A 24194-nucleotide genomic window follows, 5' to 3' on the forward strand; every position below is an offset into this window, starting at 1 on the left:
TGGTCCGTTTTATGTTAATTTATTTATGTTCTATTCTTTTAACTCCGATTACTATTTTATTCAAATGTAATTTTATACTGTGTACAGTGTGTTTAGTGTGATGTTCTAATTCTATTAAGACAGTGTAAAGCACATTAAATTGCCTTGTTGAAATGTGCTATACAATTATAACTTGCCTTGCCTATATAAAAGAAAAGAAAACATCTGGTGAGTCACGAACAGATTTATTTTGTTGTTACATAGTATATACAGTATATAAAAAATATACAATCATTTTTAAAATACATTTTAAAATATTGTAAAAGCAATTATAAAGACAGACCACTTGTTCAAAGAGAATTAGGACACAAATTAAATAAAAAAAGATGGTATAAAATACATTGACATTTCAACTGGAGAGATTCTGATCATCGAAAATTAAATGGTTGAATAATCATAATCTTCCAGATAACATATGGCAAACAGAAAATCAATATGTCATTTCAAAGTATTAAAAAAATTCAAGATTTTGGTATGGGAGGAGATATGTGCTTCAGAGCACATTGAGGCAAGTCAAGGATTTCTCTATTACTATCACGTATTAGTTAATACGTGAGATTTATATCATTAGTTATGTTTCTCGCTCAGTCACAATAAAATGTAACAATTCATGTTATTCAAGTATCAGTATTAAGGCAGTGTTTTAATACATTCCTGCAAGCCAGATTCAAAGGAATGCCCATGTACATGATGCCCCTCCTGTACATTGTTATTCCATAGTTTCCAAATCAAACTAGTATTCAGAAATGACTAAAAAACAAGTAATTCCTTGAGATTCACATACAAAAGGGCAAAATCTTATTTCAAGTCCCACTCTTCCTATTTTAGAAGTGTATTTTATTTAGAAGTGTCCTTTTTCAATGATAATCCAGTGATATCCTACGCCCTTGAAATCATTTGATATTCATTTCCCTTTTCAGTGCAGATTCTTTTGTTTTGTATCGTTTAGACCAGGCAGACTATAGCTTAAAAGGGAATCACAGCAATTTAAAATAAAATCTACAAAGAAAGGAATGTTTGCTCACTGTTTAGCTGCACTTTTTCTCATACAAAATAAACTTGTGACAGTGAAACATTGTTATCATTTAAAAGAAGGAGCAGATCCATTAAAGGTGATACACCATGCATTTAAAAAGTATTTATGTCATATTGTTTATGTCCCAAAAACGTTTTTCAAAAGGTTTGAGGCTAAATTACCACTCCTGAATAGAGAGCCTCTCTCATTTTTGAATGGCTCTCAGAGCATTTCAGCTGCAGATTTTTTAGATTTTTTTAATTTTTATGATGACGTCACAATCGGCAGATGACGTCACAATCGGCAGCAAATCTGGATAGCCTGTTTTGAGAACCCGTGGGATACTTTTAACCTTCGCCTTCTCAAAACCAGAGAAAGACACAACGGTCAGAAATGGGACTTTGTGAGGATAGAAGGTGCTAGTGGGACCCCAAAAAAAGGTTTTAAAATAGGAAAAGTGAAATTTCATGGTGTATCACCTTTAAGCACAATCGTAAGAGTTGATTTGCCTGTCTGCCTTCATCGCAGTGTTAACCTCTGCTAACCACGCCCTGGGTGGTTAGATTGATTAAAAACCCATTTAGGCCTAGAATTATTGAATGCTTTAACCAGTGAAAAATAGCAGATATACAAGCTCACAGCACGGCACCGAGTGCCGCGCTGCGAGCTTGTAGATCTGCTATTTTTGAAAAAGTTGTGAAAATGTGTGCAAATCTTTGAATATATGTATTTTTAAAGCGAACGTTTGTAACTCAAATTTTGCTTCTGGGGTGGTCCCTGGAACTAGATATTTTGAGATGGGTGTCCGTGGCCAAATAAATATCAGTTTGGGGGTCCTTCACATGAAAAGGTTTGAGAACCACTGACATAGTAGTCTCTCAAGAACAGACTAACTGAGCTCCATTTAAGTGAAAAGGACCTTTTCTTTGACGATGGCTATAGCCAGATTGCTGACACAGAAACATAGGTTTTTCAAAAAACCTTAGAAGGATTCAAAAAACACTTATAGAATCGGGTCAAAATTCAAATTTTCACGATTTTTCAAAAATAGCAGATCTACAAGCTCGCAGCACGGCACCGTGAGCTTGTATATCTGCTATTTTTCAATAGTTAAAGCATGAAATAATGATACACAATAATGTGTACCCGTTCTGAATGGGTTGTTTAAATGAGATCATGGACATAGGTTGCCCGAAATGAGGCTTCTCTCCAGAGTGGCACGGCTCAACTGTCACCATGGAGAACCTCAAAGAACTACTGCTGCTCTGGACGAGAGTATGTGTGTGTGTGTGTGTGTGTGTGTGTGTGTGTGTGTGTGTGTGTGTGTGTGTGTGTGTGTGTGTGTGTGTGTGTGTGTGTGTGTGTGTGTGTGCGTGTGCGTGCGTGCGTGATATACTGTATTAGTGTGAAAACTAGAGGGGTCCTAGTATAGAGCCCTTGGGGAACGATTAACAATTTCTTCATCGTCTCCTTCTGTTAGACCACTATACTGTGGAATCCTCTGTGGATCTTGCCACTGCTGCCCTGTTGTTGGCATGCATTACTGCAGCATGAATGGTATAAAACAGCATGCTGTCCATATCTCTGTCATCTTTCCCAAAGAAGGTCGCTTTCCTTAGGGCGTCGATGACCGAAGTGTTACAACAGGCAACGAGCACGCTAACCCCTAGCTCTTTGTAATCCTTCACCAGCCCTTTAAAGGCGACTGTGCCCGCAGAGTCCATGAAGGGAATGGCCGAGCAGTCCAAGACGATAGTGTGGAAATCCAGTTCGCTTGGAACTAGTGCAATGCTGACCTCTCCATTGGTTTTGTCTGTGGCAGCTTTGTCTTGTTTAGCAACCAACTCTTTGGCCTTCTTCTCTGCCTTTCTCCTTCGTGTCAACGCCAGGAAAGGGTCCACTCCAACAGCCCTGTAGAGGGACTTGAGGAATGAGTCCTTGTTTGCGTAGTACAGGGGAGACTGGAAGCGGAACACCTGAACACGAGAGGGGGCCGTCAGGTTCTTGTACTCCTCCATGTCCTCATAGAAGTCAGTATCATCAGCCCGGCCAAGGAGAGAAACCTTTAAGAGAGACAGAATTGGTCTTTCATTATGCTTGCCCTTAAAAGGATCTTACATTAATGAATTATATTGTTTATAGTACTTGGTTTACAATGCTTTCTTTGGTTTATGAGCATCGCCTGGGGTTATAACAGGTACTGTAGACAGCAAGTGACCTAGTACATTACACTGAATAGTGAGTGAATGCACAATGATTTCCAATTTCTTCAGTGTATAAAAACACCTTCCTTTCCAGTTTCCAGTCCTTAAATAATAGCTAGGAGACAGACAACAGGTCGATCGATATGAAGACAGACACACAGTCATAGACAGATAAGTATTTGGACAAATATATGTGGAAAGACAGACAGCGAGTCTAATGAAAAATCGTATTAAAATGACCTTAGCATTCTGGGTCTGATAGATGACACAGAGCATGGAAAACACGATTCCGACCACGAGGCCCAACTCGACACTGATGAGTGCCGAGGCCGCCATGGTGACCAGCCAGACTACGGCATCGATCTTGCTGGCGCGCCACTTTGACGGGACGTCCCGGAACTTCCTGAGAGCTCCCCTCAGGCTGACGATGATGATGCAGGCGAGGACGCACTTCTGGAGGGCGTAGAAGTAAGGAGCAAAGAACAGGAGGACAAGAAGGACGACAAGAGCACTGACCAAGCTGGATACCTACAGTATGAGAGAGAAGGTTTGAACATGATTTCATTGGTGAAGAGCCAAGTCAGTGTCCAGCAGCTGTCTTTAAAACACACATCACCACAACAAGGCAAGGAGGTACCCACACACATACAGTACTCATACCCTCGGTAAATACCCTCTTTAAAATGCGGTAAAATCATTAATTAATCTGTAATCTTTAAAGGAGCTATAGTCAACTTTTTCTTGAAAAATGGAAGCTAAATTAAAAATAATGTTCGAAAATATTTTATAAAAAAACATGCTTCATATATGTGTTTCTGTTCAAAAATGTCCACAAAAAGCGTAAAATAATGTTAAAACTAGAAGAAGTGCTCTCCCGAGCACAGGTCTCCACCAGCCACGCGTCCTGGTGGTGCTATAATAGGCCAATGTAAAAAGGGTGGCATGTGTTCTTCACCAATCTTAGACCTTTCATGGCGCCACCATGAGGCTGATTTGAACATTTTGTAGTGTAATTTCTTCCTTGGCCTTTTGCGAATGTGCGTGCACAATTTCATTACAATTGCACACTGTGTTTGATTTGAGGCATTTTGTTCGAAACGGATCAATCCTGCAAAGTTTGGAGGCCAATCTTAGCCAATCAGGATTGAATATTTAATACGGGACAGATCCGTCTTGATCATATGACTGTAGAGATACTGTGTACTGATTTGTGTTAATTTTGGGTAAAATCTGGAGGAGTAATATCCAAAAATGTGTCTTACATAAGTCGGCCTCCTGGTGGCGCTATAAAAGGCTGATGTGAAAAATACAAGGAAAGGGTTTTTCCTTGGCCTTTAGGGAGTGTGCTTACAAAGTTTGAAACTGATCTGTGGAGTTATAGGTAAAACCACGAATAGTTATAGTGCCACCATGAGGCTGTTTTCAAAAATTTGAAGTGGCATTTCTTCCTCGGCCAAGTGGGAACGTGTGTGCGCGATTTCATGTTAATTGTACTCTGCATTTGTGATTTGAGGCATTTTGTCCAAAACGGACCAATCTTACAAACTTTGAAAGCCAATATCAGCCAATCAGGATGGAATATGGACAATCAGACAGATCCGTGTCGTTCACATGACTGTAGAGACACTGTCTACCGATTTGCGTAATTTTTTGACAAAATCTGTAGGAGTAGTGTACAGAAATGTGCTTGGCAAACATCGGCCTCATGGTGACGCTAGAACAGGGCCATTTGAAAAATGTGGGGCATAGGTTCTGAATTGGCATCCAGGGAGTGTGTGTGCTCATTTTGGCAGCGACCGGGCAAACGGCGCCAGAGATTAGCTGTACACAAACTCGGAGGACGGACGGACGGACGCACGGACGGACAGGGGCGAAAACATACTCTCCCCCTGCCTTCGGCTGGTGGAGACAATAATCATTTTGCCAATTGTGAGGCTGACACTTTGTTTACGTCCTATCAATCCATATAAAAGAATAGACTTGGATGTAAACAAAGTGTCGGTCTGACAATTGCCAAAATGATTATTTTATCATTATTTTACGCTTTTCGTGGACATTTTTGAACAGAAACACATATATGAAGCATATCTTTTTTTTATAAAATATTTTCGAAACATTTTTATTTAGCATCCGTTTTTCAAGAAAAAGTTGACTATAGCTCCTTTAAATCTGGTTTCAGTGTCCACATCAAAGAAAAACAGTGGAGAATCTTCAGCACCTCGGACAGTAAAGTAACAAAGAGACAAAGAGTTTTCCTTCTACGAGGAAAATAGTTGTCACTTGTCTTTTTATCTGCAACTGTCCTCTTGACAGGGTAGGACTTCATTATATAGACTCATCATCATAAGACCTGCTCCGTCAAAATGTGTTGACTAATGAGTAACGATGTTAAGGGTCAGCCGGACCCAGTAAACAAAGAAAACATTTGTTTAGGGCCCTGAGATTGGTTTGGTGTCGCTCCTTCCAAGTTAATCATTGTATACCATTAAACGATTTAGGCCTAAGAATTATTGAATGCTTTAACCAGTGAAAAATAGCAGATATACAAGCTCACAGCGCGGCACCGAGTGCCGCGCTGCGAGCTTGTAGATCTGCTATTTTTGAAAAAGTCGTGAAAATGTGTGCAAATCTTTGAATATATGTATTTTCAAAGCAAATGTTTGTAACCAAAATTTTGCTTCTGGGTGGTCCCTGGAACTAAATATTTTGAGATGGGGGTCTGTGGCCAAATACATATAATTTTGGGGGTCCTTCACATGAAAAGGTTTAAGAACCACTGACATAGTAGTCTCTCAAGAACAGACTAACTGAGCTCCATTTAAGTGAAAAGGACCTTTTCTTTGACGATGGCTGGCCAGATTGCTGACATATAGAAACATAGGTTTTTTCAAAAAAATCTTAGAAGGATTCAAAAGACACTTATAGAATCGGGTCAAAATTCTAATTTTCACGATTTTTCAAAAATAGCAGATCTACAAGCTCGCAACGCGGCACTCGGTGCCGCGCTGTGAGCTTGTATATCTGCTATTTTTCAATAGTTAAAGCATAAAATATTGCGTCATAATGTGTTCAGGCCTAAATGGGTTAAATTCAGTATGTTTCACTCCTCCCAGATATGATTACAATTTGAACACTGTTTGTGATCATTCTAGCAGTTTAACCTCTTTCAACCTGGCATCCCTATTTTTGGCAAGTCATTATAGGCAAAATGTCAAATTTTTTCCAACATTCCAACATTTTCCAAAATGGCAAATGAACAAGCTCACAACACGCTATTTTGATGTTTTTGTTTTAAGTGTTAAATATATCTATTGATACATATTTAATATTGTATGTTACTTTTATATAAGCTTGTATATCGGCTATTTTGCCCAACACAGGCATGCAACTAAGTATAAATCCCCTTTAGCAGTGACATCAATTAATGATGAACAAATCAGACATAACAGACAGCATAAAAAGGAGCAGCTTTTTTTTCTTCTCTTTTAAAGAGCTGTTCAAAAGACTCTATTCGTTCGCGAACGTCCCACCTCTAATGTTGTGGCATCGTTAACAGACCAGATGAAATTCCAATGAATGACCATCAGCTGATAAGGGCGGGACTTGGCTTTATTATCTTGAACTACCTGACCTAAGGCTATGCTCTATTCTCAGTCTTTTTATAGTGAGTAATGGATTTTTATGTGGATCCATCTATATCTGTATTCTATTTTTAGCTACATCAGAACGGAATTTCCCCCTGCTATCAAGTCATCATTATTAATAATTATTAACCTTATCTTACTTTATCATACTTTTATAACTCTGTAATAAAACGATCTGATAGTTAGGAAGCACAGTATAATAGAGACCATGGGGTCAAATTTCTACACTGTCTAATACGAGTACGAATTGACGTTGACCACATAGTTACAATTTCACCTGTTCGATTCTGGTTAGACACCTGCATATTGTGATGCAGGTTTCCCTCCCTCTCAGCACTCAGTTTCCTGTATTCCAATGCTGTCCTTTCTTTAACAACTTAATATAAACCATTTTACATTCTTATACGTCAAATAGAGACAATAGCCTACTTTTGTCAAATGTTCACAATATGCGTTTGCCTGCATTTGTCAAACGGATATTAAAAGTTTGAGAACCATTAGAATACAGCATAAATGCACCAAGAATAGAATACCCCTTTTCTGTTGATTAAACAGTGCATCACCTGTGTTTGGCAGCCTGTGGAGTCCTTCACCATGGTTTTGGCCAGTGCAGCGCTGGTAGTGAAACAGTGGAAGAAGGAGGGGATGATGTTGCAGCAGCCGATGGCCAGCATCTCCTGGTTGGGACGAACCGTGTAGCCGTTCTTTTTAGCAAACATCTCCGACAGCGACACAGTGAAGGCAAAACTGAGAGCAAAAAAAAGAAAAGTTAATACGTGTGCCATCTACATCACACGTCATAGCCCTCACACTGAGATCCTCCGGCAGGGCCCTTCTGGTTATTCCAAATTCTAGCCTGAAGACTAATGGCAATCGGGCTTTTGCAGCCATGGCCCCCTACTTTGAACTGACCTGGGACCTAGGTCAGTCTATCAAATTCAACGTTCTCTTTCTAGTGACTAGGTCAGTCTATCAAATTCAACGTTCTCTTTCTAGTGACTTTTTATAGCACACTTACAGACTTGCTTTTACTACTGTACCTGTTTTTGTTTTCTTCCTATCTTCATTTTGTGTGCCCCCCCCCCCCCCCCCCCCCCCCCCCAAATAGTTTGCACGTTTACATCAACAATGGAATTGTAATTAACGTTACATACATGCATACGGCCATATGATTATGACTTATACCAAACAATATTGACATTTTTATCATAAAACCACTGATGTATATATATATATTTTTTTTTTAGCAGCATTGCATGCTGATAACCGCAGTTGACTTTGAACTTGATTTAAGTTCTGCCCAGAGTGATCATTTAACATTATAAATTCTAGAGAGCAATCAATCTCTAAATTAAGTATTTCAGACCAACGTTTTGTTGTTTGTTCCCAGAACTATCTAACAGAAGGACACTCCATAATTATATAGGACTAGCCCTTACCCGTTCAAAGATATGAGCTCCAAAATGATGTGCAGTGTGTGGGTTATGGGATGTGCACTGTGCACACAGTATATGAGGGATGGAAAGTAACTTTAACTGGTGCTTGCATGATGTAGGAGCATCAATGTAAGAAACCCGTTTCGTTTAATGGCTACAGAGATACTGTTCACCCCCCCCCCCCCCCCAGCCCGCCCGCCCGCCCACCCGCCTGCACACACACCTGCCTGCACACACACACACACACACACAGAGCTGGTTAAACATTTTGCCTCAAGCTAGATGCAGAATAGATGTGCCTCATGCTAGATGCAGAATAGATAGTAGATACACTATTAAAATGCTAATATACAGCATACGATTTGTGAAAGTGACAAACGGCCTTCACAGTTATGTCAGGTGTGTTCATATGCTGATAGTGATGCGATTTCAGAGCAATTGCTCCAGCCACCGAGGAGAAACGCTGGGACAGACAGACACTCACTCACTCACTCACTCACTCAGTCAGACATTCGCAAAATTATAGTATAGATACGGTTTTGTGAATCATAAAATGCCATTTTGGTGTCCGATAACTTTGATCTATCCACGATTTTCCTACGCCCCATAGTGCATTGCGCAGACGTTTGCACCGATCTTCCGCCGCCGATTTACAAGCTCACAACGGGTTGCATCTGCGACGCGACGTGAGCTTGTATGTCTGCTGTTAAACCCGGAAGTTTGGTCCTGATAGTCTCCAGTAAACCCCCGGGGAAAATTGTGGATAGTCCACACACGCACATGCACAAACATACACACACAAACATGCACAGGGGTGTCGCACCAAATTCTGGGCCCTGGGTACTTAACTATTGAAAAATAGCAGATTTTTGAAAAATTGTGAAAATGTGTGCAAGTCTTTGAATATTTCAAATCCTTCTAAGGTTTTTTGATAAACCTATGTTTCTATGTCAGCAGTACTCAAATCCTTTCATGTGAAGGACCCCCAAAATTACATGTATTTGGCCACAGACCTCCATCTCAAAATATTTAGTTACAGGGACCCCCAGAAGCAAAATTTGTTCGCTTGAAAAAAACATAGGCCTATACTGTATTCAAAGATTTGCACCCATTCTCAAGACTTTTCAAAAATAGCAGATCTACAAGCTTGTATATATACTATTTTTCAATAGTATAAAATAATTAAGGGCCCTAGTAAAGGTGGTTGCACACTGCTGCGTTTTTCGTTGCGAAATGCGTTTTTCAGGGCAAGGAGAGAGAGAGAGCAAGGGACCGAGTGGTGCGCGAAACGGGCGGCAGTGTGCAAACGTGACTGACACAACGTGAGGTTGATTTTTTTATTTGCGTGCTCCGAAATTCACTCCGATATTCGGCCCGAAAAACGCAGCAGTGTGCAACCACCTTTACTCCACTTTTCCACCCCTTGTGACGTCCCTGAACATGCACACACTGATAACTGGACATGCATGCCAGTACCTTACCTAATAACCGCCAGAGGAATGGCGTCCAGTGCAACGGTTGGCATCAGGGTGAAATCAGGCAGCTTTGGGGGGATGAAACCTGTCGGGATGTGACCTGATACAGCGGAGCTATATTGGCCGTTCAGGTCCCCAAAATGGCTAGCTAGGGTGGCTCCAGCCACCACTACCAACTCAGTGGGCAGAGGGATCTTTAGACGGTCCTTGTAGCGCTCCTGGATCTCCTTCCCTGCCACTAGGAAAAGATATGAATAAGAATATACGGTAATAAATAATGACAGTGGGTCGGGACCCATTTGTGGGACACATTTTTATGGGTTCCTTTAGTTTTGTTTCCTACAGTTTCTTTTTAATTATTGTTACTTGTTCAAAAAGAAAAAAAGAAAAAACTTTCCTGAAAAAGCAAAATTTTTCATGAATTAAAAACAAATTCAAAGATTTTTCTAAGTAAAAGAACATTTGAAGAAATTCTATAAATTAGAAAACAAATGTTTAAGATAGTGAAAGCCGATCTACAAGCTCACAACGCAGCGCGAAGCGACTGAGTTTGTAGATCTGCTATTTTCAACGACTGCGCTGGGAAAACATTACATATTTGATTAAGTATTTACCCAAGATGAAGATACAGATTGCGCTGGTGATGAGGTCACAGAAGTTGGTCTTGTGAATGTTGGCGAAGATGTTGTACCAGGTATAGATGACTGTTCCATAGCCCTTGTGGCGGGCGATCTTCAGGCCCAGAAGGTACTTGGCCTGTACGGTCAAGATGGTGAAAGAGGCTCCAGTGGCGAAGCCATCCAGCATGGGGGCCGAAAGGTAAACTGAGACGAAGCCTAGCCTGAACACGGCCATCAGGATCTGGAGTGACAGTGGGGTTGGTGGTTGAGGAAGGAGAGAGAAGACATTGGACGATGAGATGGGGACATGGGAAAGGGAGAAGGACATTGTATAGAAAGTTAAGAAGATAAAGAACAAAAAGACCCAGGCATGGAAGAAGGTGAGTGGAAAGTAAGAGAACAAAGGAGGAGGGATGAGGGGAATGAGGACAAGGGAAGGGTGAACAAGTATGAGAACAATGCATGGGAATAGGAGAACTATGAAGTGAAGAGGAAAGGAAAGAATATGAGGGGGAGTGGGGGCCGAATGTGGCCCCCGGGCTGCCAGTTGCCCATGAATGGTTTATACAATGAAAATGTTTGTTACGTTGTCAGGTGTAAACCGTCTCTTTTGGGACAGTACAAGGGGTTCTTGTCTCTCCAGTTAAGTGTATCCATGTAAATTGGAGGCATGTGAGTATACTATTATGGATGGGCAAAATGTCTGGCCGATATCGATATCCACAAACAGAGAAAAGCATCTCTCTGATCTCAGGTCATTTTGACATCTTTAAAAAAAAAAAAAAAAAAAAAAAAGATTTTTTTTCTATGTAAAAAACACAAAAACCGTCATAAACCGTCATTGGCACACATGGCTATTGGAAAAAAAACGTCAAAACCGTCATCTGGCACAGAATGAGTTAAAAAGAATTATAATGATTTTGAAAGAAATACAACATAATTATTAGAAATATAAAATATCGGCTAAAAACAATATATGTGCGCGTTTCTGTCAGCGGGGGGGTTCTGCATAGTTTATGATATTCATTCATATCTGATATAGCCTGTTGTCAGAGAAAATGTAATCAACGCTGTCCTAAATGTTGGAAACTACAGAGAGACACTCGTGTCTGGGACAGACTGTCGCTGAGAGCATGTCCGCGCACATGGTGTGTTTATATTTTTAACACAGTTCTTATATGCGGTGATCGCAAATTCCTCAATGGCGATTTGAATACAAAACAATACCAGCATGAACCCCGTAGAGGGCGACATTTCACGCCATTTCACGGAAGTGACATCACACTTCGCTGCTGAATTGCCCATCCCTACTATTTATGCATTTCTGTTGTATGTGCAAATGTGCATGAAAATTACTTTGTGATTCGGTGTAACATTCTACGTTTAGGTAGTGACATATTCTATGTACATCTGCAGTTAATGATGGCCGTGGCCAGTGTGCGCAGAATTAAAGTGTACAACCTTAAGAAAGCCACCTGGTAATGCAGTTTGTTTAATATTGCACTGTTTATAGTGATAAGAAGAGTGTGAAGCTGGTCAGCTGGCTTACACATTTTCTATTTTCTTTATGTTTGTCAATTTGTCAAACTATCTCCCCAGTCTAGTTGAATCAGGTAACCAGCTGTGCTTGAACTCCCCTTTGTGTTGGGCTGCCATAAAGGTTAAGGGCTTGTTGGTACACTGTTTGGACTATATGGACTTGTAACTAAGGCTTAATTGGTTTGTAGTGATTTTTTGCAGTCGATGCAAAGTCTAGGGTGCTTTATAGCCTTACATTAAGACGTACCTGCAGTGGCTTCCGCATTGTGACATGGGGACGGCTGCAGGAGTGTCTTACCGACTAGTCAGACAGGTCGGGGGTATGGTCTGCAAAACTGCTATTGCGGCTCTACACATGCACAAATGTGAAATATAGCTTCCGGACAAGTTCTGCAAGATGTATGCGACTTGTCCGAAAGCCTTGTTTAATGTATTAGTCCGTATTTTTAAATAAAATTAGTTTTTACCATGTGTACTACTTTTCCTCGTTAGCTACAATGTTAGCTGCAACAGTGCCTGTTGGTGGCTGGAAGCATTATTGTGCATTCTTCCATATACACATACATCATGTCCTTGTATGAGCGAATGGGGGAATGGATGAACGTCACGTGATAAGTGCAGACATGTTTAACCAAACCAGTGATGCTCGATTTGGAATCGACACACACTTAGTATAAACTAATTTTATTTAAAAATAAATAATACATAATAATAAAACATTAAACAAGGCTTCCTGACAAGTCGCATACATCTTGCAGAACTTGTCCGGTGTGCTATATTTCGCATTTGTGCATGTGTAGAGCCGCAATAGCAGTTTTGCAGACCATGCCCCCGACCTGTCTGACTAGTCGGTAAGATGCTTCTGCCGTCGCCCCAACGTCACAATGCGAAAGTCTCTGCAGATTGCTTGTTAATGTAAGGCTAGGTGCTTTACTTAAGTGCGTGATTTCACCCATCTATTCCCCTCTCTAAGCCTGCAGCCAATAGGAGTGGAGCACAAGTCAGCTGGTCCGTGTAGCAACCATTAGGGGATGTTATGTTGTATGTTATTGCTCATCCATTATTTCAAATTAATTTGGAATAAAACAGATTTCTAATCTTTCCTATTCTACTTGAGAGTCCTGCCTGTTCATTGTTTATCGAGGTTACACTATGTACAGTAAAGCCATACCTGGTAGATGCCAGCTAGGAATGTGACGGCCACTGCTACAGTGATGGCATAACATGCCTTGTCGCAGTCCAACCCCAAGAGATCGGTACCCTCGGTACTGTTCAACATGCCAAGATCCATAGCGTTGGTGCTGGAATCCTCACTAGGAAAAGCCAGATCCACCTCCCTGTACACTACCTATAGAGGAAAGGGAACAATCTGTCATGAATCCAAATAAACCTGAATTAACACTTAAACTGCAAATGGTCTGCATTACTGCAGCACCTTTATCCAACGCATTTACATTGCAATTACATTCACACTCACACCGATCAAAAAAGTGTTGGTAGCAACCATGAAAGGCACCACTCTGGTCAGGAGCAGTTAGGGGTACAGCGTTTTGCTCAGGACAATTGACATCCAGGAATTGAACCCTGTTCCTAAACAGCCTCTATACCTCCTGTGCCACAGCTACTCCTAAAGCTGACCTTGCACTTAAAATGTATATACAATCTGATCAATGCAGAGCTTCAGTTACACTGGTGTCAATATGGTATCACAAAACTCCCACTCTAAACTTTAACTCTCCATGCAGGACAATTACCTGGCCAACCATGAGGCTCATGAGGCTGAAGATTCCCACAGACACATGTCTGGACGTCCCCATGAAGAAGTAGATGATGTTGGCAAAGAACGAGGTGTACAAGCCATAGATGGGGTCAACACCAGCCAGGAGACAGTAGGCGATAGCCTGGGGCACCAAGATGATCCCCACAATCAGCCCAGACATCAGATCTCCCCACACGTATTCCCGGAGCTTGTACTTCGGCAGCCAGCGCACCACGGGGAAGAATCCAGTAAAGGTTTTGCGAGCTCTGGGCACGGAGCATGCCACCCCCTGCGAAACTTTGGATCGCAGGGTGGAAAGTGGAGTATGGCGCAGGCGAACATGTCGCTCCAGGTGAGGTTGAGGTGGAGGTGAGCTGGCTTCTGTGGCCTTGTTGGTGGCGTCCTCCATGACCTAGTGGAGGTGGTGAAGATTGCGTAGATACAGGGGTTGTGTGTAGAGTTGACGACCAGGTGGTTTAGCCGTGCTCCTGTGAGATCATATAGATAGAGTTGAGAATGAGTACACGGCAGGCAGACAGAGTTAGTGTTAGAGTTACAAAGTTAATGGTGCTGTGAAACCTAGATGACATGTTATCCTCATGTCCTTACTCCTGAAGGAAAACAATAATTAAACAGACCCTGTGATAGCTTTAACCTCAACACAACCATGTGTGTTACACACCAACCAAATAAACCTTTGGTTAAACTTATTAACAGATACTGATTCATCAGGCCTAAGATTAATCTCTGCAATAAGTTGGCATTCAATTCTAATGGCTATTAAAAAATGTAGTTGTCAAGTCTGATTGTCAGAGACATTGTTTTTTAATAGGTTGAGTAATACATAGAGTAGAACCTCAATGGACCTCAATTTTATGTAGCGCTTGACTGTAGCTACTCTGTTACGTTGTTTTGCATTGCTGTCTAATAAAATATTCAATTAATCAATCAATTCTCCAGCAATGCATGCAAGCATTTTCCATAGAGAAAAGCTATAATGTTGTATTGGTTACTATGACAAGTATTACAGTTAGTAATTCTACTGCAAAACCTGGACATTACTTGGCAGTGGGTTCCTTTGCTAGATTTGGGGATTATTTATTGAATATGAAATAGAAAAGCCATACAAAGCACAAATGACAGGTAGACAATGGCAAGGTAGGCTACGGTATAAATACACCTCACTGATCGGCAAACGGGGAGGAAAAAGTATTAGTTAGTTATCAAAAGATTGATTAATTGATTGATTGAAGACTTTGCATAGAAAAAGGTACAGTTTCAAGACGGTACAGTTCACTGGTACTGTACAAGGTCAACTAAAAGGAGATCCTAGAAAGCACTTGGATAATTTACACAGGAAACCACTTAAGCATCTCATATTAAGATGACCCATGGAGGGCCGAGGTGGGAGGAGCTATGATCAGAAGGATTGGTGACGTGAACGAGGAAGAGCTGCTATCAGTTGGAAGATGAGTTGGTTACAGGTAGTGGGCCTCGACCCACAGGTTGAGAATCACTGGGTTACAGCAGGTACTGTAAGGGAGTGTAGGAGTTGTTATCAGGTGAGATTGAAATCGGGATGAGAGTGATATCAGGTGTAGGGAGTGTTATCAGTTTACTGATCAGATTATCAAGGGAGGAGGTGTTATCAGATACATTGTTACAAGGCGTTGTCTTCCCTCTCCAACATAATGTAGCAATCTCTCAAAAGCCATTTTCTTAATGTATGCCAATGTATGCAAGAATTCCATTCAAATCTGAGGTGGGAACCCATGGTGCAGGTTACTTCCAAGTTGGCCTACAAGTCACGCCCATAATACAGTATGTATTGTATTGTTTTCCCTAGTTGACATTGCTTAGAGGATGAACCCTACTGCTTTTGGTGACCCCATGGCCTTTCCTTTAGCGCCATACTTAGGCCAAAACCTCCACTACTAGCTCACAAGATAATCAAACGTGACTTATGGACAGATCTGCACACATCTTTGTGGAAAGGTTGTTGCAAAATGATTTACTTTTCACTCTGACTGGGCAAAAGAGTGGGTGTGCATATCACAAAAAAAAAGAAAATTTCAGAACAGATTATTATGGGGCAAAGAAGAACTGATTAACTTTTCATGCTGACTGGTCAAAAAAGGCACATCAATCCACCATTCATCATTCAACCATGTACTGTAACACTGTGAACTTTGTTTTTCATGAGGCAATGAATAACTGATTAACTTTTCAGACAGGTTTTTCAACAATGGGCCATGGTCCCTTCAGTTTTTTTATGTTAATTTATGCTAGTCTACACGTTCACATCTAATAAATGAATAATTGCGACCGTAGGTCGCAGTTACTTTTACACTCTCATTGCGACCGTAGGTCACAGTTACTTTTACACTCTCATACTATCCAAACCTCCACAAGCCGTCAGTCTGTCCGTCAGTCTGTCTGTCTGTCCTTCCTTTCTTCCGTCACGTCACACGTCACACTTTCCCCCTACTCATATCTCCGCCACCGTTGCCCCGATCGATGCCAACATTTCCACACAAACTCCTTGCCTGCCAAACTACAACCTCCAAGGACCCCCGGAGCTCCAGGGACCCCCAGGTCCCTGGGGGACCCCCAGGTGTAAAAAATGACCAAATGTGCAAAAATGACCAAATGACCACCCCAACGGGGCTGCTCACGGGGAATTCCCGGGGACCACCGACTCCTGGTGCTCCAGAACGGATGCAAAAGTGGTGGCGCCCCCAGTGGAGGACCCCTCCACTGCAGCTCACATAAAATGCCTTAACTTGGGCTAGGAGCGACCGGGAGAGCCGGGGCCGGTACCTATTCGAGACCCCACCTTCTCACATGGCCCTCTTCTAGCGCCACCATGAGGCCGATTCTTGCAAAACACATTTTTGGACACTGCTCCTACAGATTTTGCCCTAAAATCACGCAAATCGGTACACAGTATGTCTACACTCATCTCATCAACATGGATCTGTCCCATTTAGCGCCACCTTCAGGCCGATTTTTTTAAACACATTTTTGGACACTGCTCCTACAGATTTTGCCCTGAAATCACACAAATCGCACAGTATCTCTACAGTCATGTAATCAAAACGCATCTGTCCCATCTAGCGCTACCATCAGGACGATTTTGGTAAAACAAACTTTTGGCCTATTTGTGGAGATAAGCGACCAACGGTCCGTCGCTTATCTCCCGATTAGGGAGTCTTACTGGTACTATCCAAACCTCCACCAGCCGTCAGTCTGTCTGTCTGTCTGTCTGTCTGTCTGTCTGTCTGTCTGTCCTTCCTTCCGTCACGTCACTCGTCACACGTCACACTTTCCCCCTACTCATATCTCCGCCACCGTTGCCCCGATCCATGCCAAAATTTCCACACAAACTCCTTGCCTGCCAAACTACAACCTCCAAGGACCCCCGGAGCTCCAGGGACCCCCAGGTCCCTGGGGGACCCCCAGGTGTTAAAAATGACCAAATGTGCAAAAATGACCAAATGACCACCCCAACGGGGCTGCTCACGGGGCATTCCCGGGGACCACCGACTCCTGGTGCTCCAGAACGGATGCAAAAGTGGTGTCGCCCCAAGTGGAGGACCCCCTCCACTGCAGCTCACATAAAATGCCTTAACTCGGGCTAGGAGCGACCGGGAGAGCCGGGGCCGGTACCTATTCGTCCGCCTCGGCGGTGCAGAGACCCCACCCCTCATTTCTCACATGGCCCTCTTCTAGCGCCACCATGAGGCCGATTCTTGCAAAACACATTTTTGGACACTGCTCCTACAATTTTTGCCCTAAAATCACGCAAATCGGTACACAGTATGTCTACACTTATCTCATCAACATGGATCTGTCCCATATAGCGCCACCTTCAGGCCGATTTTTTAAAACACATTTTTGGACACTGCTCCTACAATCTTTGCCCTAAAATCACACAAATCGCTACACAGTATGTCTACACTTATCTCATCAACATGGATCTGTCCCATATAGCGCCACCTTCAGGCCGATTTTTTAAAACACATTTTTGGACACTGCCCCTACAGATTTTGCCGTAAAATCACGCAAATCGCTACACAGTATGTCTACACTCATGTCATCAACATGGACCTGTCCCATATAGCGCCACCATCAGGCCAATTTTTTCCAACACATTTTTGGACACTGCTCCTACAGATTTTGCCCTAAAATCACGCAAATCGGTACACAGTATGTCTACACTCATCTCATCAACATGGATCTGTCCCATTTAGCGCCACCTTCAGGCCGATTTTTTTAAACACATTTGTGGACACTGCTCCTACAGATTTTGCCCTAAAATCACACAAATCGCACAGTATCTCTACAGTCATGTAATCAAAACGCATCTGTCCCATCTAGCGCTACCATCAGGACGATTTTGGTAAAACAAACTTTTGGCATATTTGTGGAGATAAGCGACCAACGGTCCGTCGCTTATCTCCCGATTAGGGAGTCTTACTGGTACTATCCAAACCTCCACCAGCCGTCAGTCTGTCTGTCTGTCTGTCTGTCTGTCTGTCTGTCTGTCTGTCCTTCCTTTCTTCCGTCACGTCACTCGTCACACGTCACACGTCAAACTTTCCCCCTACTCATATCTCCGCCACCGTTGCCCCGATCCATGCCAAAATTTCCACACAAACTCCTTGCCTGCCAAACTACAACCTCCAAGGACCCCCAGAGCTCCAGGGACCCCCAGGTCCCTGGGGGACCCCCAGGTGTTAAAAATGACCAAATGTGCAAAAATGACCAAATGACCACCCCAACGGGGCTGCTCACAGGGCATTCCCGGGGACCACCGACTCCTGGTGCTCCAGAACGGATGCAAAAGTGGTGGCGCCCCAAGTGGAGGACCCCCTCCACTGCAGCTCACATAAAATGCCTTAACTCGGGCTAGGAGCGACCGGGAGAGCCGGGGCCGGTACCTATTCGTCCGCCTCGGCGGCGCAGAGACCCCACCCCTCATTTCTCACATGGCCCTCTTCTAGCGCCACCATGAGGCTGATTCTTGCAAAACACATTTTTGGACACTGCTCCTACAATTTTTGCCCTAAAATCACGCAAATCGGTACACAGTATGTCTACACTCATGTCATCAACTTGGATCTGTCCCATATAGCGCCACCTTCAGGCCGATTTTTTAAAACACATTTTTGGACACTGCTCCTACAATCTTTGCCCTAAAATCACGCAAATCGCAACACAGTATGTCTACACTCATCTCATCAACATGGATCTGTCCCATATAGCGCCACCTTCAGGCCGATTTTTTAAAACACATTTCTGGACACTGCTCCTACAGATTTTGCCCTAAAATCACGCAAATCGGTACACAGTATGTCTACACTCATCTCATCAACATGGATCTGTCCCATTTAGCGCCACCTTCAGGCCGATTTTTTAAAACACATTTTTGGCCACTGCTCCTACAGATTTTGCCCTAAAATCACACAAATCGCACAGTATCTCTACAGTCATGTAATCAAAACGCATCTGTCCCATCTAGCGCCACCATCAGGACCATTTTGGTAAAACAAACTTTTGGCCTATTTGTGGAGACTCCCGATTAGGGAGTCTTACTGGTTGTGACCTTCTGTACCTCTAATGCCTATATATTGTAGCATCAATTTACATGCCGTTTCTTATAGACTGTTTGCACAGGAGATAGACGCAGGAGAGCTGGACTTGCTCTGTGACAGAATAAGTTGTTATTGCGACAGTCAGGTCGCATTTACTATCAAAACCTCCATCGGCTGTCTGTCCGTCCGTCAGTCAGTCAGTCAGTCAGTCAGTCAGTCAGTCAGTCAGTCAGTCAGTCAGTCACACGTCACACGTCACACTTTTTCCCTGCTCATATCTCCACAACCGTTGCCCCGATCCATGCCAAATTTTGCACACACACTCCTTGCCTGCCAAACCACAACCCATCAATTCTCACATGGCCCTCTTCTAGCGCCACCATGAGGCCCATTCTTGCAAAACACATTTTTGGACACTGCTCCTACAATTTTTTCCCTAAAATCACGTAAATCGGTACACAGTATGTCTACACTCATCTCATCAACATGGATCTGTCCCATTTAGCGCCACCTTCAGGCCGAGTTTTTTTAAACACATTTTTGGACACTACTACAGATTTGGCCCTAAAATCACGCAAATCGCTACACAGTATGTCTACACTCATGTCATCAACATGGATCTGTCCCATATAGCGCCACCATCAGGCCGATTTTTTCAAACACATTTTTGGACACTGCTCCTACAAATGTTGCCCTAAAATCACGCAAATCGGTACACACTTGCTCTAAACTCATGTCATCAACATGGATCTGTCCCATTTAGCCCCACCTTCAGGCCGATTTTTTCAAACACATTTTTGGCCACTACTCCTACAGATTTTGCCCTAAAAGCACGCAAATCGGTACACAGTATGTCTACACTCATCTCATCAACATGGATCTGTCCCAAATAGCACCACCATCAGGCCAATTTTTTCAAACATATTTTTGGACACTGCTCCTACACATTTTGGCCTAAAATCACGCTGCGACCTGACGGTCGTTTATCTCCCGATTAGGGAGTCTTACTGGTACAATGTTCTAATTATATACAGCTTAGTGATGTACAATTTTAACTCTTTCTTAAAAGGGGATTTTAAGCTAAAAGCGTTCTAAGCTTGTAGATTTGTACAATTTAGTATAATACAGGGTTAAGTGTTTAGTCGATTAAAAAGTATATTTGAATTTATTTTGTGTTCATTCATTGATATATAAGGAATGTAAAAAATATTAAAAGAGTAGGCCTATTTGATTAACCTACATGATTAAAATCAAGACAGTTATTAGACAATTGTGACCATTCACCGGTACCCTGGCAACTGCTTTGCACCATAACAACCTTTCTACATAAAATAATAAAATCCCTTTGCCCAAGCCTGGTGAGGGATGGCGTTTGGCTGATTTAAGCAGTCACACTGGCCTGAGTCAAACTAATTGGGTTCAGGGCTAGGTATGACTGCACTTGTTGTGCATTGACTTAATCGATGCACACAGGATAAATCAGGCGTTCACCGCATCCCAACAAGCATTGAGAGAAGACAGATTTTCTTTAGGTGTGTGTCCCTTTGTGGCCATCTACCAAAGTCATGGCAAGTAGCATACAGACGCACAGAAATAAAGACAAAACATTGGCCGTCGTCTGCCCTGCAGTCTGTTACACCTGGATCTTTTAAATGCAGTGTAATTGCAAGGTTATCCATACAAAACTGAATAGTTTGTAGTTACCAGCAGTATCACACTGCATCTTAGTTTTATTTCATTACATCTGTGCATATTGTACAATGTTTTCATTGTAGACTATATTATGGATTTTATTTTATTGTAGTTCTACTCCAAATACTTTCCACAAAACGTGGACTGGACTAGGTTATTTTACTCGAAAGACTAACTCCGGACCAAATGTCCTTAGAAAACCTCCATCTGCAGTTTATCATTGTCTAAGTCCAATATTACCAAAGTCACTAGAAGAGCCCATCTGAGCTCAAAGATAGGGAGAGGAAAGTTTAGCTTAGATCTCTTTAATGGGTTCATAGTCCCTCTAGGCCAATCCATTCTTGACATTCGTGACATTTAGGCACTTGCTGTCATTATGGCATAGGCCCTAGGGTTATCATAAACACACTGATATTTTAGGTAAAACATCATCCAACGTTATCAATAAAGATTACATAGAGTACACAGTAAAATAAGCTGTGTTCATTTATCCATTTTTAACTCTAATAGTGTAGAAATGAAACCAAATTGACCAGTAATGGTCAATTGTGACTGATAAATCATTGTGAAAATGGGGTGACACCTTTTTCCATGGAGTACTTTTTATTCTAAGTAGGCCTAAATGGAATTTAAGCGAAGTAGAATGACTATACAGGTGGGTGTTCGATGTCTTGCTCAAGGACATTTGTACAAGTTCAAGTTGTAGAGTTCTCAAATGCTGCCGGGTATGCTGTAAGTCGGGCCGGGCCTCGGGCTCAATGAAAAAAGAAAATATATATTTTTATAAATGTATTACTTTTACTGACAAGTTGGTGATGGACACACAGTGACAATTATGTGACTAAACACTCCGTCCCATGCAGACTGTTGCTATGGTCTGCACCTTGAAGTATCAATTTGCCCATTCTCGGTAGCAGCTCTGTCTCAGGAGATAACCAGGTCACAACCAAAGTCACAAAAGACTTAATCTTATCAGTCTCTGCCATCATAACCACATGAAATCACCATGACGTGAACATACAGACACCCCACTTACTGCATCATATGGTTAGGAGTGCAGCAAGAAGCAACATATGTCTTATTTATAGATTAGTGGTTCTCAAAGTGAGATCCAGGGGTCCTTGGGGGAGTTCTAAGCGTCAAACTGTCCATTAGGCCATATGAAATAAAACACAGGACAAAAATGTAATCCATGATGCACAAAGTATTATTTCCATCAAGGGTACAATATCTGCAAGAAATATACTGCATACTGTAGGCTACCATGTACAAAAATAGTACAATACACTGGCATGTGGTTCCCATGTCGCTTTAATGTGCATTACATAAAGTAAATGGCCTATTTGTCAGGCATATAGTGTCTGTAAACATGAAAGACCTTTTAAAACAGCACAATGCTCTTAAAGAGGGAAAAGGCACTTCAGCTTACCACATGGCCAGACACTAAAGTGTCCACCTAAACACAGCTTCCTTTGAGATGATGACAAATGGCAAACACCTGATTAACTGTCTGACACAGCAAGGCTCACAGCGCAAAGCTTTCAGCAACAAACAAAGAAACAAAAAAACTGCATATGTAACCGTGGCTGTATCTAATTGAAATTCGCTCTCTTCCATCATGTGATATAACAGCCCCCCCCCCCCCCCCCCCCCCCCCCATCACTTTCAGCCAGAAAAAGGTAAGGAATTGTCGGTGCAGTTAATTTACCGGCTTTGTTCAGCTTTTTAGTGCTGTTGCTGGGCTCATTTGGAGTGCTAGTGAGTGGTGTTTAAACAAAGACCACATCACGTAGCTGCCATTCCACGTGCTCCAAGTGCAAATTTCATCAGTGGATTGGGACTAAGAAAATTGTGAAATCAGAACATCAAACATTGTAAAAGAAAAAAAGAAACTGCACATCAATAGGGCTACACTACAAATGTGACATGACATGAATATAAAGACAGTCACAAGTTGCTACCCAAGGATCTTGTCTACAAGTGCATATGAGTCAGCAAATACAATTATTCACGTTTCGAGCCAATTTAGTGTGTGTTTGTGAGCAACAATTCAAATTATTATCTGAAACTTTTGAGATTAACAAGGCCTTGCAGCTACAACAAAAACAACTGTCTGTTGACAAAGGTAATTAAACATCCAAAAGCCAACAACTTTAGGAAATAGTATATGAGAGAGAGTGTGTGTTTTATTGATCCTATGAGGGAAGTTCATTCACCATGCTGCAATTACAGAGGTCATAAAAACACAATAACACATAATAAAATAAATCCAGACAGATAAAAGGGATAAGAATAAAGTGGTATGGAGGGTGAGAATAGAAGGTCAAGAGCATAAAGAGAGAGAGTGTGACATTCATTAGTCCATGCCAGTCCGGACAGAATGCCTGGTTGTAGAGTGACCGTTGGCATCATTGTGCAGCTTCATGGCTAATGGCATGAAGGTGTGTGTGTGTGTGTGTGTGTGTGTGTGTGTGTGTGTGTGTGTGTGTGTGTGTGTGTGTGTGTGTGTGTGTGTGTGTGTATTATATATTATTACACTATATTGTTATATATTGATCTACAAATATTAGTGTAAATAAAAATACCGGTACTCACCAACACAGTCAATGTCACAAAGAAGTATAGTGCTGTTACAATCTGTCTCTGATCACGTCTCTCTGCTCTCCCTCTCACACTGGCAACACTTTATAGCTGCTGGTCACCTATTGATGCTCCACTTGATTTGTACTTCTGACTATTCCAGCTCATAAGAGTCTCTCTCTCTCTGTGTATGTCTGTCTGCCTCTCTCTCTCTGATGTCATCTGAGCGGACAGCCAGAGAGAGTTGTGAGGCTGATGATCTATGTTGGATAAACAGAAAGATAAGTGTGGCTCTTTGACCCAACTCATGCTCTTTCCAGTTGGTTGAATCACCACAAGTGGGTGGGACCGGCTGTCACCTTTAGGGTTAATATGAGAGCTTGTCTGTGCGCGCCTGTGTGTGTTCGTGTGTGTGTGTGTGTGCGTGTGTGTGTGTGTGTGTGTGTGTGTGTGTGTGTGGCATGCGTGTGTGTGTGTGTGTGTGTGTGTGTGTGTGTGTGTGTGTGTGCGTGTGTGTGTGTGTGTGTGTGTGTGTGTGTGTGTGTGTGTGTGTGTTTGTTTTGCTTGAGAGTACTCCCATGGGAAAACTAATGT

At 42.2% G+C, this 24194-nt stretch overlaps 1 protein-coding gene across 1 annotated transcript; it reads right to left on the bottom strand.

Annotated features, from left to right (window-relative positions):
• Positions 1-309: 309 nt before the first annotated feature.
• On the bottom strand, positions 310-23797 carry slc26a1 (solute carrier family 26 member 1). Its single transcript, XM_080743195.1, has 8 exons — positions 23616-23797; positions 13727-14219; positions 13144-13320; positions 10428-10674; positions 9820-10051; positions 7466-7649; positions 3499-3786; positions 310-3117 (listed from the first exon to the last, which is right to left on the bottom strand). Exons 2-8 carry the CDS (start codon positions 14138-14140, stop codon positions 2539-2541), a joined length of 2121 nt encoding a protein of 706 aa, XP_080599321.1. The 5' UTR covers positions 14141-14219; positions 23616-23797; the 3' UTR covers positions 310-2538.
• Positions 23798-24194: the final 397 nt, after the last annotated feature.

This window comes from Nannobrachium achirus, assembly GCF_963921795.1.
Source record: "Nannobrachium achirus genome assembly, chromosome: 15".
NCBI classification, from domain to species: domain Eukaryota; kingdom Metazoa; phylum Chordata; class Actinopteri; order Myctophiformes; family Myctophidae; genus Nannobrachium; species Nannobrachium achirus.